We start from the raw sequence: 14,229 nt of genomic DNA, 5'->3' as shown, positions 1-14,229 counted from the left end.
CTGGCTCCTCTGCCTTTTCTAAAACCAGCTTGAACATCTGGAAGTTGACAGTTCACGTATTGCTGAAGCCTGGCTTGGAGAATTTTGAGCATTACTTTACTAACATGTGAGATGAGTGCAACTGTGCAGTAGTTTGAGCATTCTTTGGCATTGCCTTTCTTTGGGATTGGAAAGAAGACTGATCTTTTCCAGTCTTGTGGCCACTGCAGAGTTTTCCAAATTTGCTGGCGTCTTGAGTGCAGCGCTTTCACAACATCATCTTTTAGGATTTGAAATCACTCAACTGGAATTCCATCCCCTTCACTAGCTTTGTTCATAGTGATGCTTTCTAAGGCCCACTTGACTTCACATTCCAGGATGTCTGACTCTAGGTGAGTGATCACACCATCGTGATTATCTTGGTCATGAAGATCTTTTTTGTACAGTTCTTCTGTGTATTCTTGCCATCTCTTCTTAATATCTTCTGCTTCTGTTAGGTCCATACCCTTCCTGTCCTTTATTGAGCCCATCTTTGCATGAAATGTTCCCTTGGTATCTAACTTTCTTGAAGAGATCTCTAGTCTTTCCCATTCTATTGTTTACCTCTATTTCTTTTCACTGATCACTGAGGAAGGCTTTCTTATCTCTGCTTGCTATAGCCATACTTTAAATATTTTAGATACCAACCAATAGTACTATTACCTCTTACCTACTTTATGGTAATTACAATATCCTAATATCATCAATACCAGCAGACCCTGTGATGCCAAATCTAGATCTTTATCTGTAATCAAGTAAATGCCAAGTCTCCACCACTAGTCCGTAACTGATACCTCTTCAAGAATGGGCCTTAGTGCCCATAAGGGGATGATATTATCAACTTCAGCTACCCTAATGTACTACCCAGCCCTACTACAATCCCTGCAGACCTTGCTTAACTCCACACAATATATATGTCATCCTGAAATAATTTAAGAAGTCCTCCAGTGTCTGGTTGGCTTCTGTAACAGTTCTTTTCTCTCTTGCATCTGGAACTACCAATGTATTAGTCTTTCATCCCTGAGCCGGTAACATGCTTTATTTTATCTCTCTCATCAAAGCCCTACCTGCATAGGTGGGGTAATAATTAGAGAGCTTCAAATAAATAATTCTCCAGTGAACCATGTTTCTTTGTGGTAGGAGGCCACTCTACCTGGAGAAATATATGATACCTGGTACTGGAGTCATGAAGACTCTAGTTCCAATTCTGGAATTTGAAAATATTATCACAAGATAATTTTGAAAGATTGCTACAAAACTGTTCCTAACTTTGGTCAGTGCAGAATCCAGAAGCACAGAAAAGTAGCTTAAATTCACTGACCCAAGTGTTATGAAAATCAAACAGCCTTAGATTTCCTGTTGGCAAGAAAAAAGGGTATGCTATTATTAACCTTTCTTGTCATAACAGACAGAAGATTAAGGAATCTGTCTCCAAACTCAAAGAAAAGGCTTCTTGGGTTTTGAAGGTAAGTAAATTCTCAGATCTCAGACTTGGGTAGTCTTGGGTCATGGCTCTGTAGCATCTTCTAGCCTCTCACATCACAAGAGTCTAGCTTCTGTATCGCTTCTTATTGTGCATCTGTCACAGTTACCCTTCACGGTTACCCTTCAAGTTGTAGGTCACTTTTATTTTCCTTCAAAGGAGTCTATCATTCTAATATGCCCTACAGATTTGTAAACATCTCTCTAGCCATTTTCACATTCTACATGAAGAGACATTCAACTTCATTTATATAAACCTTCTTATGGTATGTGCCTTACCCATTATAACATAGGTCAGGGTACAAGCATTGTATAAATACATGTGCTCTGAATTTTCAAAAACTTTTACAACACCCACATGTTAAAGCAATTTATAAAGGCATTACGATTTTTCTTAAGAAATATTTTTCCCCAAGTTAGATGGGCCAACTTGAAATGAAGCAAAAGAATTAAAAGTCAAAATGGAAAACAATAGAACAAAATGGAAATAATTAAGGAATAAAGATTCAGACTTCGGAGAAGGCAATGGCACCCCACTCCAGTACTCTTGCCTGGAAAATCCCATGGATGGAGAAGCCGGGAAGGCTGGAGTCCATGGGGTCACTGAGGCTCGGACACGAGTGAGCGACTTCCCTTTCACTTTTCACTATCATGCATTGGAGAAGGAAATGGCAACCCACTTCAGTGTTCTTGCCTGGAGAATCCCAGGGATGGGGGAGCCTGGTGGGCTGCTGTCTATGGGGTCGCACAGAGTTGAACACGACTGAAGTGATTTAGCAGTAGCAGCAGGGTTTCTCAATTTTAAAAAATTATTACCTCCTAAAAAGAACCATTGTGATAAACTAATTTTATATCATCAAATCAGTTAATTAAATACGATTTTAATTAGACTCAATTCTCTCTAACAAGAGAAATAAATACCAAGGAAAAAGATTCGGTTGGGTAGGGTGGACCTTTGGACACAAACCATTGTTATATCTAAGTTTTCTCAACCCCCAGGAATCAATTTTTGCTTCTCTAGGTGCAACTGTCAACACCCAAGTTGACAAAATATGATTTAGATAGATCTCAATTGAAGTACTAATTCTGCTATTGCTGTGTGACCTTTGGGAGTTATTTAACTGTTCCAGTGCTCAGGTCTTCTATCTTTAAAATGGGAACCTTAAAGAGTGCCTCCCCCTAGGATTGCTAAAGCGTTTAAATGTCATATTTCATATTATTACTTAGCAGCAATTGGAGTACAAGAAAGAACCAATTAATAAGTAAATTTGCTTCCACTGTTGTTATCATTTCTATTATTGGGGAAGTTCAGATGGGAGAAAACGACTCAGGGAAGCAAGTGAGTAAAAAGTCGATACAACAATAAAGAAGAGTCTTCAGTTTGAAGTGATAAAACACCTGACTTAAACCACCATTGAGTTCACTTTAAACTTGAGAGCATCTCTGTTAACAGGCTGTGTGGCCAAAGTGGCAAGTCAAAATCTGCATAAAAACAGAGTGTTCAGAATGTTCAGATAGTGGAGTGAAACATAAAGCATTCTGTTGTTCTGTTGCAGGAACTGGGGTGGACACCCATGGCCTGACAACTAGTGTCCAGCACATAGCTAAAATGTTCACCTAAAAACTAGGAAATGGCACCAAAGTGCTAGAGAGGAAAAACAATTCTAGAACCTCTTAGCTATTGCCTACACAAAATGGTAAGAGAAATTCTTTGTAAACCTTCTCCCTCCCACGTAGAGGGAAAAGGAATTTTTCTCAATATCTAATTTAAAATGGAAAAGTACTCACCAAAGGAAACATCACCAAAATGCAGAGCAGGAACATTAAAATGGAAGGTAGGTCCAATGACACAGCCTCTGGAAGTAAGAATATACACTGAGGGAATGGAAAGAGAATCCGGTGACTTCAAGGTAACAATCAGGAAGTGGGCAGACAGTGAGCACTGAAAACCACAATTTGGCATTTAATCAATGACCGCATCATCTAGGACTCACAGAAACTGTGAGATAATGGTCAATCACAATGGTTCTTAAAATTCCTTTACAACTCTCAAACCTTTGGGTTTTAGCAAATGATGCTATGGTTAACTTATCACCATATTCCTACCAGTGATGAGGCAGAGAAGATACATCACTGAACTAATGGCACAAAATGTTAATGTGGATGAGAAACACAACATGAAAAGTTATTAACTCAGACAAGAAAAAATTATAGGTCTAATCCAGGTATAGACATCAAAGACTATCAATGATACCAATATTCCTTGGCCCACACTTTTATAAACCTGTTTTAATCCAGTTCCTAGCACCAACTAGCTGTGATCTTGGTCAATCACTTTGCCTCTGCAGGTCTCAGTTTTTTCCCTAACATATAAAAGAGAAGATGGGAATAGGTGGGCTTTAAGGAATCTTTAGCTGTTGATTTTCTGTTTCCCTCTCATGCAAGGCTCTTGCAGTGATGATCTTGGAGTGATGCTCTAGCTTAAAATAAATAATAGAGATTCCATAGCTTCTAGCTGACTTTAGGTGTGGTAGATAGTATAATGGTCCCCAAAGATGTCTATGTGCTAACAACCCCCAAAATCTATGAATATATTAGGTTACATGGCAAAGAATAATTAAGGTAGCAGAAGGAATTGAAGTTGCTAATTAACTGAACTTAAAATAAGGAAATTGGGCTTACCAGGTGATGCTATTACTAAAGAACCTGCCTACCAATGTAAGAGATATAAGAGATGTAAGAGATGAAGGTTTAATCCCTAGGTTGGGAAGATCCCCCGGAGGAGGGCATGGCAATCCACTCCAGTATTCTTGCATGAAGAACCCCATGCAAGCCTGGAGGGCTACAATCCATAGGGTTGCAGAGAGCTGGACACGACATAAGTGACTTAGCAGGCATGCATGCCAGATACGGACATTAGCCGGAATTATCTAGTTGGGTTCAATGTAATCACTAGGGTCTTTAAAATTAGAACATGGAGGCAGAAGACAAGGTAGGAGTGAGGCAATGTGAGAAGGACTCAGCCAGCTTTTGCTAGGTTTGAAGATGGAGGAGGGAGACCATGAGCTGAAGACTGTGGGCAGCATCAAGAAGCCGAACAAGGTTAGGAAACTAATGCTCCCCAAGAGCTACCATAAACAAACACAGCCCTGGCCAATTCTTTGATTTTAGCTCAGTAAGACCATACTTAAAATAATATGTGTGTATTGCTTTAAGCTGAGTTTGTGGTAATTTGTTACAGCAGCAATAGAAAACTAATATATCAGGTACTTGCTTATTCTTGCCTTTTTCCGTGGTCCATGTCCCTAAAATCTCTAGACCAAAGGTAAGAACTGAACTATTTCCCCATTTGTGTGCCAGGCTTTCAAAAGTTATAGACACACAAATACCAGAAATCCCACCAAGCCTGAGTCTTCTAACCCACCCAGATCCAGATGCTGGTGATGTAGGTGTGTCATGCCATGCTGAACGCACTTGGTGCCCCTGTGATACTTCCGGCTGCTAGAAATCTGACTGTAATATGTTGAGAGGCTCCTGCAAGCCTGGGAGGAGAGATGACAACAAAGACTCAGTACAGGAAGTTTCAATTCTAAAAGCCTTTCCCAGGACCATCTGTTCTATTTCATGCTAATAATCCAAAGTGGTTTCAAAAGGAGCGGCTGGTACTCAGGAGGAATTAGGATCTAGCTGAGAATGAAGTCAAATGAGCCTACAGATTAGATACTTGTAAAAAAAGTTTGGGGGAGGCCAAAGTAACAAATAGATCAAAAGTGTCTGCGGTGCACAAAAGCATAAAGAAATAGGAAAGAAGATCACAAAACTGCACAATGCAGTCGTTTAATCAGTGAAGCAGAAAAAATCACATTTGTTCAAAGGCACATATAACTAAGGGAACGGCAGCTGAATACCAACTGGGCTTAGACGCTGTCACATCCATTCAAACAGGGATTCTGAATATTAGGACAGTCTCTGCCAAGATGGTCCCCAACACCAATGCAGTGGTCTGTTAAGATTAGAATTTTAAAGACTAAGAAATAAAGTGATTGAATTATTATGATGTTATGTAAAACAGACTAAATGAAAAATATGCTACAGTTAAACTTCATAAAGTCACATATGTAAAAATAGGAGAGTACAAAATTGCTTATAGGTAATTTTAAAAAACCACTTCAATTGTACAGTGTTGTTTATCCAACCACTTTAAGTACTGTGTCATGCAGCCAGAGAAATAAACAGAAATAGAAAAAAAATTCAGCAATAGTTTTGATAACTTTCAATGTATACTAGCTAAAATTATGTGGTTTTGAGGAAAGAAGATTACCTGACAGTAAAAGAACAAGAAATAAAATTTCAGAATCCACAATATAAACTTTATAGAGACTTCCTGGGCTATAAGGCCCAAGAGAGTATCCCTGGCAAAGTCATAAGTAAAATGAGTATTACTGTGTGGAACTGAAAATAAATAATAAATTATACATGTATTTCAACCTTTATCATTAGACATTTATTTGTGACACCAGATATTTACCAAGTTTTCAAAATTACTGTTTGTGGTATGACATGCTAGAACAATTCTGGACAAATGCAATTTACACAAGAATATTTCTCTTAGCAATTTGTAATTAGTTTTAGGATGAAATAAACATTCTTTCCACAGCCAGATTTTCCTTTCCTTTGCAAGAAACAAGGAGTGAACATTCAAAAAAAAAAAGAAGCATGGGAGCTGGTATGAATGGTAAGGTCCAGAGACTTAAGAGACCTAACCTTCACAGAATACCTGGAGTATTAACTAGTCCAATCTTACTTGTAAGAAGGTTCCTAGAAGATTTCTAAACTGTTATTCACAGTGGAAAACCCAAGTACATCCTGATCTATTCAGACATTGCTGCTGCTGCTGAGTCGCTTCAGTCGTCTCCGACTCTTAGCGACCCCATGGACTGCAGCCCACCCGGCTCCCCCGTCCCTGGGATTCTCCAGGCAAGAACACTGGAGTGGGTTGCCATTTCCTTCTCCAATGCATGAAAGTGAAAAGTGAAAGTGAAGTCACTCAGTCGTGTCTGACTCTTAGCGACCCCATGGACTGCAGCCCACCAGGCTCCTCCATCCATGGGATTTTCCAGGCAAGAGTGCTGGAGTGGGTGCCACTGCCTTCTAGTGACATGTGACAGTACATAGTGCATGCTTGGGATCTTTAGGAGAAGAGACGAGAGATTTAAAAAATTCACTCATGAAATGACAGAACTATTATTCAATATTACAGGCTCTTGGACATTAAAAAAAAAATAACAGCCTCATTCAAATATAATTCCTATGCTATAAATTCACCCATTTAACAGGTACCATGTTGCAGCAGGTACATCCTTCTTTCTTTTCTCATTCCTTTTTATGGTCTCAATAACATTCCATTGTGTGAATAGACCATCTTTTATTTATCCATTCATCAGCTGGGAGACACTTGGATTATTTTCACCTTTTGGCTACTAAGAATAACGCAGTGTTAAACATTCACGTGCAAGTTTTTGTGTGGATTTCAATTTTCATTTTTCTTGGGTAGGTATCTAGGAATAGATTGCTAGATTATAAGGTAATTCAAAGTTTACCTCTTTGAGAATCTGTCAGACTGCTCCAAAGTGGCTGCAAATTTTACATTTCCACCATCAGTGTATGAGGCTTCTTATTTCTCTACATTCTCTACAACACTTGCTGTTTTCTATTTTTAAGTTATAACCATCCACACAGGTATGAAGTTGTATCTCAATGTGGTTTCTATTTGTATCTCCTTGATGATTAATGATGTTGAGAGTCTATTCATATGGTATTAGTTATTTGCATATCTTTTTTAGAGAAAAGTCTGCTCAGATGGTTTGCCCATTTTTAACTGGGTTGTCTGTTGGTTATTGAGTGTTCTGTATATACCTTAGGTAGATGCCCCTTTTCAGATATATGATTTACAAATATTTTTTCCCATTTTGTAGTTTGCTTTTTTCATTTCTTAATAGTGTCCTTTGAAGCACAAAATTTAAAAATTCTGATAAAGTCTAATTTACTTACTTTTCCTTTGATTGCTTATACTTAGATGTCATATTTAAGAAATCTTTGCCTAATCTCAAAGTCATGTATATTTGCACCTATGTTTTATTTTTAAAGTTTTATAGTTTTAGTTGTTACATTTAGGGCTTTGGTCTATGTGTGTGTTAGTTGCTTAGTCATGTCCGACTCTTTTGTGACTCCATAGACTGTACCCCACCAGGCTCCTCTGTCCATGGGATTATCTGAGTAAGAATACTGGGGTGGGTTGCCATGCCCTTCTCCAGGGCATCTTCTTGACCCAGGGATTGAACCCAGGTCTCCTGCATTTCAGGTGGATTCTGTACCGTCTGAGCCACCAGGGAAGTGCATATTAATTCTGTATATGGTGTGAGATGGAGGGGGTTCCATGGAGCTTTATTATTTTGAATGTAGATATCCAGATGCTCTAGCATCATTTGCTGAAAATACTATCCTTTTTCCCATTGAATTTTCTTGATAAAAAAAAAACTGACCATAACCATATGAATTTATTTTTTGAATCTCAATTCTGTGCCATTGATCAACATGTCTATCTTAATACTAGTATAACACATTCTTGATTACTGCATCAAAACTGTAGTATGTTTTGAAATGGGATATAGAAGTTCTCCAAATTTAGGGTATTTGTAAAAAATTATTTTGGCTATTCTGGATTTCTTGCCTTTCCATATAAACTTTAATATCAGCTCATTGATTATGCAAAACGGACAGCTGGAATTTTGATAGAATCATGTTGAATCTATACATCACTTTGTGAAATTGTGCCATCATAGGTTAATATTAAGTCTTCTAATCTAAGTCACTTATTTAGGTCTTCTTTTAAATTCATTTTCGATGAGGTTTTGTAGTTTTCAATGTGCAAGTCTAACACATTTTTTTGTTACATTTATTCCCAACTAAACCTATATGCAGATCAGGAAGCAACAGTTAGAACTGGACATGGAACAACAGACTGGTTCCAAATAGAAAAAGGAGTACATCAAGGCTGTATATTCTCACCCTGCTTATTTAACTTCTATGCAGAGTACATCATGAGAAACGCTGGGCTGGAGGAAGCACAAGCTGGAATCAAGATTGGAATCAAGAAATATCAATAACGTCAGATATGCAGATGACACCACCCTTATGGCAAAAAGTGAAGAGGAACTAAAAAGCCTCTTGATGAAAGTGAAAGAAGAGAGTGAAAAAGTTGGCTTAAACCTCAACATTCAGAAAACTAAGATCATGGTATCCGGTCCCATCACTTCATGGCAAATAGATGGGGAAACAGTGGAAACAGTGGCAGACTTTATTTTTTTGGGCTCCAAAATCACTGCAGATGGTGACTGCAGTCATGAAATTAAAAGACACTTACTGCTTGGAAGGAAAGTTATGACCAACCTAGATAGCATATTCAAAAGCAGAGACATTCAGTTCAGTTCAGTTGCTCAGTTGTGTCCGACTCTTTGCGACTCCATGAATCGCAGCACGCCAGGCCTCCCTGTCCATCACCAACTCCCGGAGTTCACTCAGATTCATGTCCATTGAGTCAGTGATGCCATCCAGCCATCTCATCCTCGGTCATCCCCTTCTCCTCCTGCCCCCAATCCCTCTCAGCAACAGAGTCTTTTCCAATGAGTCAACTCTTCACATGAGGTGGCCAAAGTACTGGAGTTTCAGCTTCAGCATCCTTCCCTCCAAAGAAATTCCAGGGCTGATCTCCTTCAGAATGGACTGGTTGGATCTCCGTGCAGTCCAAGGGACTCTCAAGAGTCTTCTCCAACACCACAGTTCAAAAGCATCAATTCTTCGGCGCTCAGCCTTCTTCACAGTCCAACTCTCACACCACATCCATATGGAAAAACCATAGCCTTGACTAGACAGACCTTTGTTGGCAAAGTAATGTCTCTGCTTTTGAATATGCTATCTAGCTTGGTCATAACTTTCCTTCCAAGGAGTAAGCGTCTTTTAATTTCATGACTGCAGTCACCATCTGCAGTGATTTTGGAGCCCAAAAAAGTCTGACACTGTTTCCAATGTTTCCCCATCTATTTCCCGTGAAGTGATGGGACCGCATACCATGATCTTAGTTTTCTGAATGTTGAGCTTTAAGCCAACTTTTTCACTCTCCACTTTCACTTTCATCAAGAGGCTTTTGAGTTCCTCTTCACTTTCTGCCATAAGGGTGGTGTCATCTGCATATCTGAGGTTATTGATATTTCTCCTGGCAATCTTGATTCCAGCTTGTGTTTCTTCCAGTCCAGTGTTTCTCATGATGTACTCTGCATATAAGTTAAATAAGCAGGTGACAATATACAACCTTGACGTACTTCTTTTCCTATTTGGAACCAGTCTGTTGTTCCATGTCCAGTTCTAACTGTTGCTTCCTGACCTGCATACAGATTTCTCAAGAGGCAGGTCAGGTGGTCTGGGATTCCCATCTCTTTCAGAATTTTCTACAGTTTATTGTGATCCACACAGTCAAAGGCTTTGGCATAGTCAATAAAGCAGAAATAGATGCCTTTCTGGAACTCTCTTGCTTTTTCCATGATCCAGCGGATGTTGGCAATTTGATCTCTGGTTCCTCTGCCTTTTCTAAAACCAGCTTGAACATCAGGAAGTTCACGGTTCACGTATTGCTGAAGCCTGGCTTGGAGAATTTTGAGCATTACTTTACTAGCGTGTGAGATGAGTGCAATTGTGCGGGAGTTTGCGCGTTCTTTGGCATTGCCTTTCTTTGGGACTGGAATGAAAACTGATATTTTCCAGTCCTGTGGCCACTGCTGAGTTTTCCAAATTTGCTGGCATATTGAGTGCAGCATTTTCACAGCATCATCTTTCAGGATTTGAAATAGCTCAACTGGAATTCCATCACCTCCACTAGCTTTGTTCGTAGTGATGCTTTCTAAGGCCCACTGGACTTCACATTCCAGGATGTCTGGCTCTAGGTGAGTGATCACACCATCGTGATTACCTGGGTCATGAAGATCTTTTTTGCACAGTTCTTCTGTGTATTCTTGCCATCTCTTCTTAATATCTTCTGCTTCTGTTAGGTCCATACCATTTCTGTCCTTTATTGAGCCCATATTTGCATGAAATGTTCCCTTGGTATCTCTAATTTCCTTGAAGAGATCTCTAGTCTTTCCCATTTGTTGTTTTCCTCTATTTCTTTGCATTGATCACTGAGGAAGGCTTTCTTATCTCCTCTTGCTATTCTTTGGAACTCTGCATTCAGATGCTTATATTTTTCCTTTTCTCCTTTGCTTTTCACTTCTCTTCTTTTCACAGCTATTTGTAAGGCCTCCCCAGACAGCCATTTTGCTTTTCTGCATTTCTTTTCATTGGGGATGGTCTTGATCCCTGTCTCCTGTACAATGGCACAAACCTCATTCCATAGTTCATCAGGCACTCTACAGATCTAGGCCCTTAAATCTATTTCTCACTTCCACTGTATAATCATAAGGGATTTGATTTAGGTCATTCCTGAATGGTCTAGTGATTTTCCCTACTTCCCACGTCCAAAGTAAGAGAAACCCAAGTAAGATGGTAGGTGTTGCAAGAGGACATCAGTGGGCAGATGCACTGAAACCATACTCACAGAAAACTAATCAATCTAATCACACTAGGACCACAGCCTTGTCTAACTCAATGAAACTAAGCCATGCCCGTGGGGCCACCCAAGATGGACGGGTCATGGTGGAGAGGTCTGACAGAATGTGGTCCACTGGAGAAGGGAATGGCAAACCACTTCAGTATTCTTGCCTTGAGAACCCCATGAACAGTATGAAAAGGCAAAATGATAGGATACTGAAAAAGGAACTCCCCAGGTCAGTAGGTGCCCAATATGCTACTGGAGATCAGTGGAGAAATAACTCCAGAAAGAATGAAGGGATGGAACCAAAGCAAAAACAATACCCAGCTGTGGATGTGACTGGTGATAGAAGCAAGGTCCAATGCTGTAAAGAGCAATATTGCATAGGAACCTGGAATGTCAGGTCCATGAATCAAGGCAAATTGGAAGTGGTCAAACAAGAGATGGCAAGAATGAATGTCGACATTCTAGGAATCAGCGAACTCAAATGGACTGGAATGGGTGAATTTAACTCATATGACCATTATATCTATTACTGCAGGCAGGAATCCCTCAGAAGAAATGGAGTAGCCATCATGGTCAACAAGAGTCCGAAATGCAGTACTTGGATGCAATCTCAAAAACGACAGAATGATCTCTGTTCGTTTCCAAGGCAAACCATTCACTATCACGGTAATCCAAGTCTATGCCCCAACCAGTAATGCTGATGAAGCTGAAGTTGAACAGTTCTATGAAGACCTACAAGACCTTTTAGAACTAACACCCAAAAAAGGTGTCCTTTTCATTATAGGGGACTGGAATGCAAAAGTAGGAAGTCAAGAAACACCTGGAGTAACAGGCAAATTTGGCCTTGGAATACGGAATGAAGCAGGGCAAAGACTAATAGAGTTTTGCCAAGAAAATGCACTGGTCATGGCAAACACCCTCTTCCAACAACACAAGAGAAGACTCTACACATGGACATCACCAGATGGTCAACACCAAAATCAGATTGATTATGTTCTTTGCAGCCAAAGATGGAGAAGCTCTATATAGTCAACAGAAACAAGACCAGAAGCTGACTGTGGCTCAGATCATGAACTCCTTATTACCAAATTCAGCAGAGACATTACTTTGCCAACAAAGGTCCGTCTAGTCAAGGCTATGGTTTTTCCTGTGGTCACGTATGGATGTGAGAGTTGGACTGTGAAGAAGGCTGAGTGCCGAAGAACTGATGCTTTTGAACTGTGGTGTTGGAGAAGACTCTTGAGAGTCCCTTGGACTGCAAGGAGATCCAACCAGTCCATCCTAAAGGAGATAAGTCCTGGGTGTTCACTGGAAGGACTGATGCTGAGGCCAAAACTCCAATACTTCGGCCACCTCATGCAAAAAGTTGACTCATTTGAAAAGACCCTGATGCTGGGAGGGATTGGGGGCAGGAGAAGGGGATGACAGAGGATGAGATGGATAGATGGCATCACTGACTCATGAGTTTGGGTAAACTCTGGGAGTTGGTGATGGACAGGGAGGCCCGGCGTGCTGTGATTCATGGAGTCACAAAGAGTCGGACACGACTGAGCAACTGAACTGAACTGAACTGATATTCTTTTAACTATTGTAAGAGGAATTTTCTTAATTTCATTTTTGAATTTTTATTGCTACTCTCCAGAAATACAATTGATTTTTGTATATGAGCCTATATTGTGTAATTTTTCTGAACTCAATTGCTAGCTCTATAGCTTTTTGGTGGAATCCTTAGAATATTCTACATATAAAATCACATCATCTGCAAAGAGAGTTTTACTTCTTACTTTTCAATCTGAAAGTCTTTTATTTCTTTTTCTTGCCTAATTGCCTTGGATAGAACTTTCAATACAATGTTAAACAAAAACAACTTTCAGTTTTATTTTTTCTCTATTGTTTTTCTTTTTTATTTCATTAATTTCCACTCTAATCTTTATTATTTTCTTCCTTGTGCTTGCTTTGGATTTAGTTAGCTCTTCTTTTTCAAGTTTCATAAGGTAGAAATTTAAGTTATTGATTTGAGATCTTTTTTCTTTTTAAATACAGACACTCACAGCTATCAATTTCCCTCAAAGCACTACTTTTACCACATCTCATAAGTTTTGGTACTCTGTTCTGCTTTCATTTATCTCAAAGTATTTTGTAATTTTTTCTTTGACCTATTGGTAATTTAGGAGTGTTTTTTAATTTCCACATATTTGTAAATTCTCTACATTTTCTTCTACTTTTGATTTTTCATTTTATTCCTTTCTAGTTGAAGAACACACTCTGCATGATTCAAATTATTAAAATTTATTGAGAGTTGCTTTATGGCTTCATTCATGGTCTATTCTGGAAAATGCTCCAAATGTACCTGTTGGGTGGCGAGCTCTACAGGTGTCTCTTAGGTCTAGTTGGTTTACGGTATTATTCAACTCTTCTATTAAGATATTCTGGCGAGCTGTTCTATCCATTATTCAAAGTAGGGTAGTGACATCTCCATTTATTACTGTTCAATTACCTATTTCTCTCTTCCCTTATGTAAGCTTCTGCTTCATGTATTTTTTGGATCTGTTGTTAACTGTGTCCATATTTATTTCCTCATAGTTCTGTGGGCTGGAAGTCCAAGATCAATGTGTTGGCAGGGTTGGTTTCTTATGAGGAACTTTCTCTTTTGCTCACAAATGGGTACCTTCTCCCTGTGTCTTCCCACAGTCTTTTCCTATTTGTGTATCTGTCCTAATGTCCTCTTCTGACAAGGACATCATTCATATTAGATTAAGGCCCATTCATATGACCTCATTTTTCCTTAATTACTTCTTTAAAAGTCTTATCTCCAAGTGCAGTCACATTGTAAAGTACTGGGTGTTAGGATTTCAACATATGAATTTTGAGAGAATGTAATGCACCCTATAACAGAGATAGTTAGGTGAAAGAATTGAGAAGAAATGGTAATTACCTTCGAGTCAATCTTAAGATTCTACATTTTCAGTAGATATCTTAAGATCAATAAGTTTTCCTAGGATCATTCAGGCCTCAGAAATGTGCTTGTCTCCTTTCTATGTCATCTCTAGACCCCAAGGGAGAGACCTCAGCTGTAGATGGAG

The 14,229-nt window shown here is 39.2% G+C and overlaps 1 protein-coding gene across 1 annotated transcript in view; it reads right to left on the bottom strand.

Annotated features, from left to right (window-relative positions):
* Positions 1-14,229, bottom strand: part of HYDIN (HYDIN axonemal central pair apparatus protein) — a 339,719-nt gene that overhangs the window by 191,793 nt on the left and 133,697 nt on the right. Inside the window, 1 exon segment of the mRNA XM_086351674.1 lies at positions 3,289-3,356. Within this exon segment, the coding sequence (XP_086207800.1) occupies positions 3,289-3,356 (68 nt within the window).

The sequence above is a fragment of the Bos grunniens genome, chromosome 18, assembly GCF_055505025.1.
Source record: "Bos grunniens cultivar Pamir isolate PY7600 chromosome 18, Bosgru_T2T1.0, whole genome shotgun sequence".
Classification (NCBI taxonomy): domain Eukaryota; kingdom Metazoa; phylum Chordata; class Mammalia; order Artiodactyla; family Bovidae; genus Bos; species Bos grunniens.
This window is presented reverse-complemented; position numbering and strand designations above follow the sequence as displayed.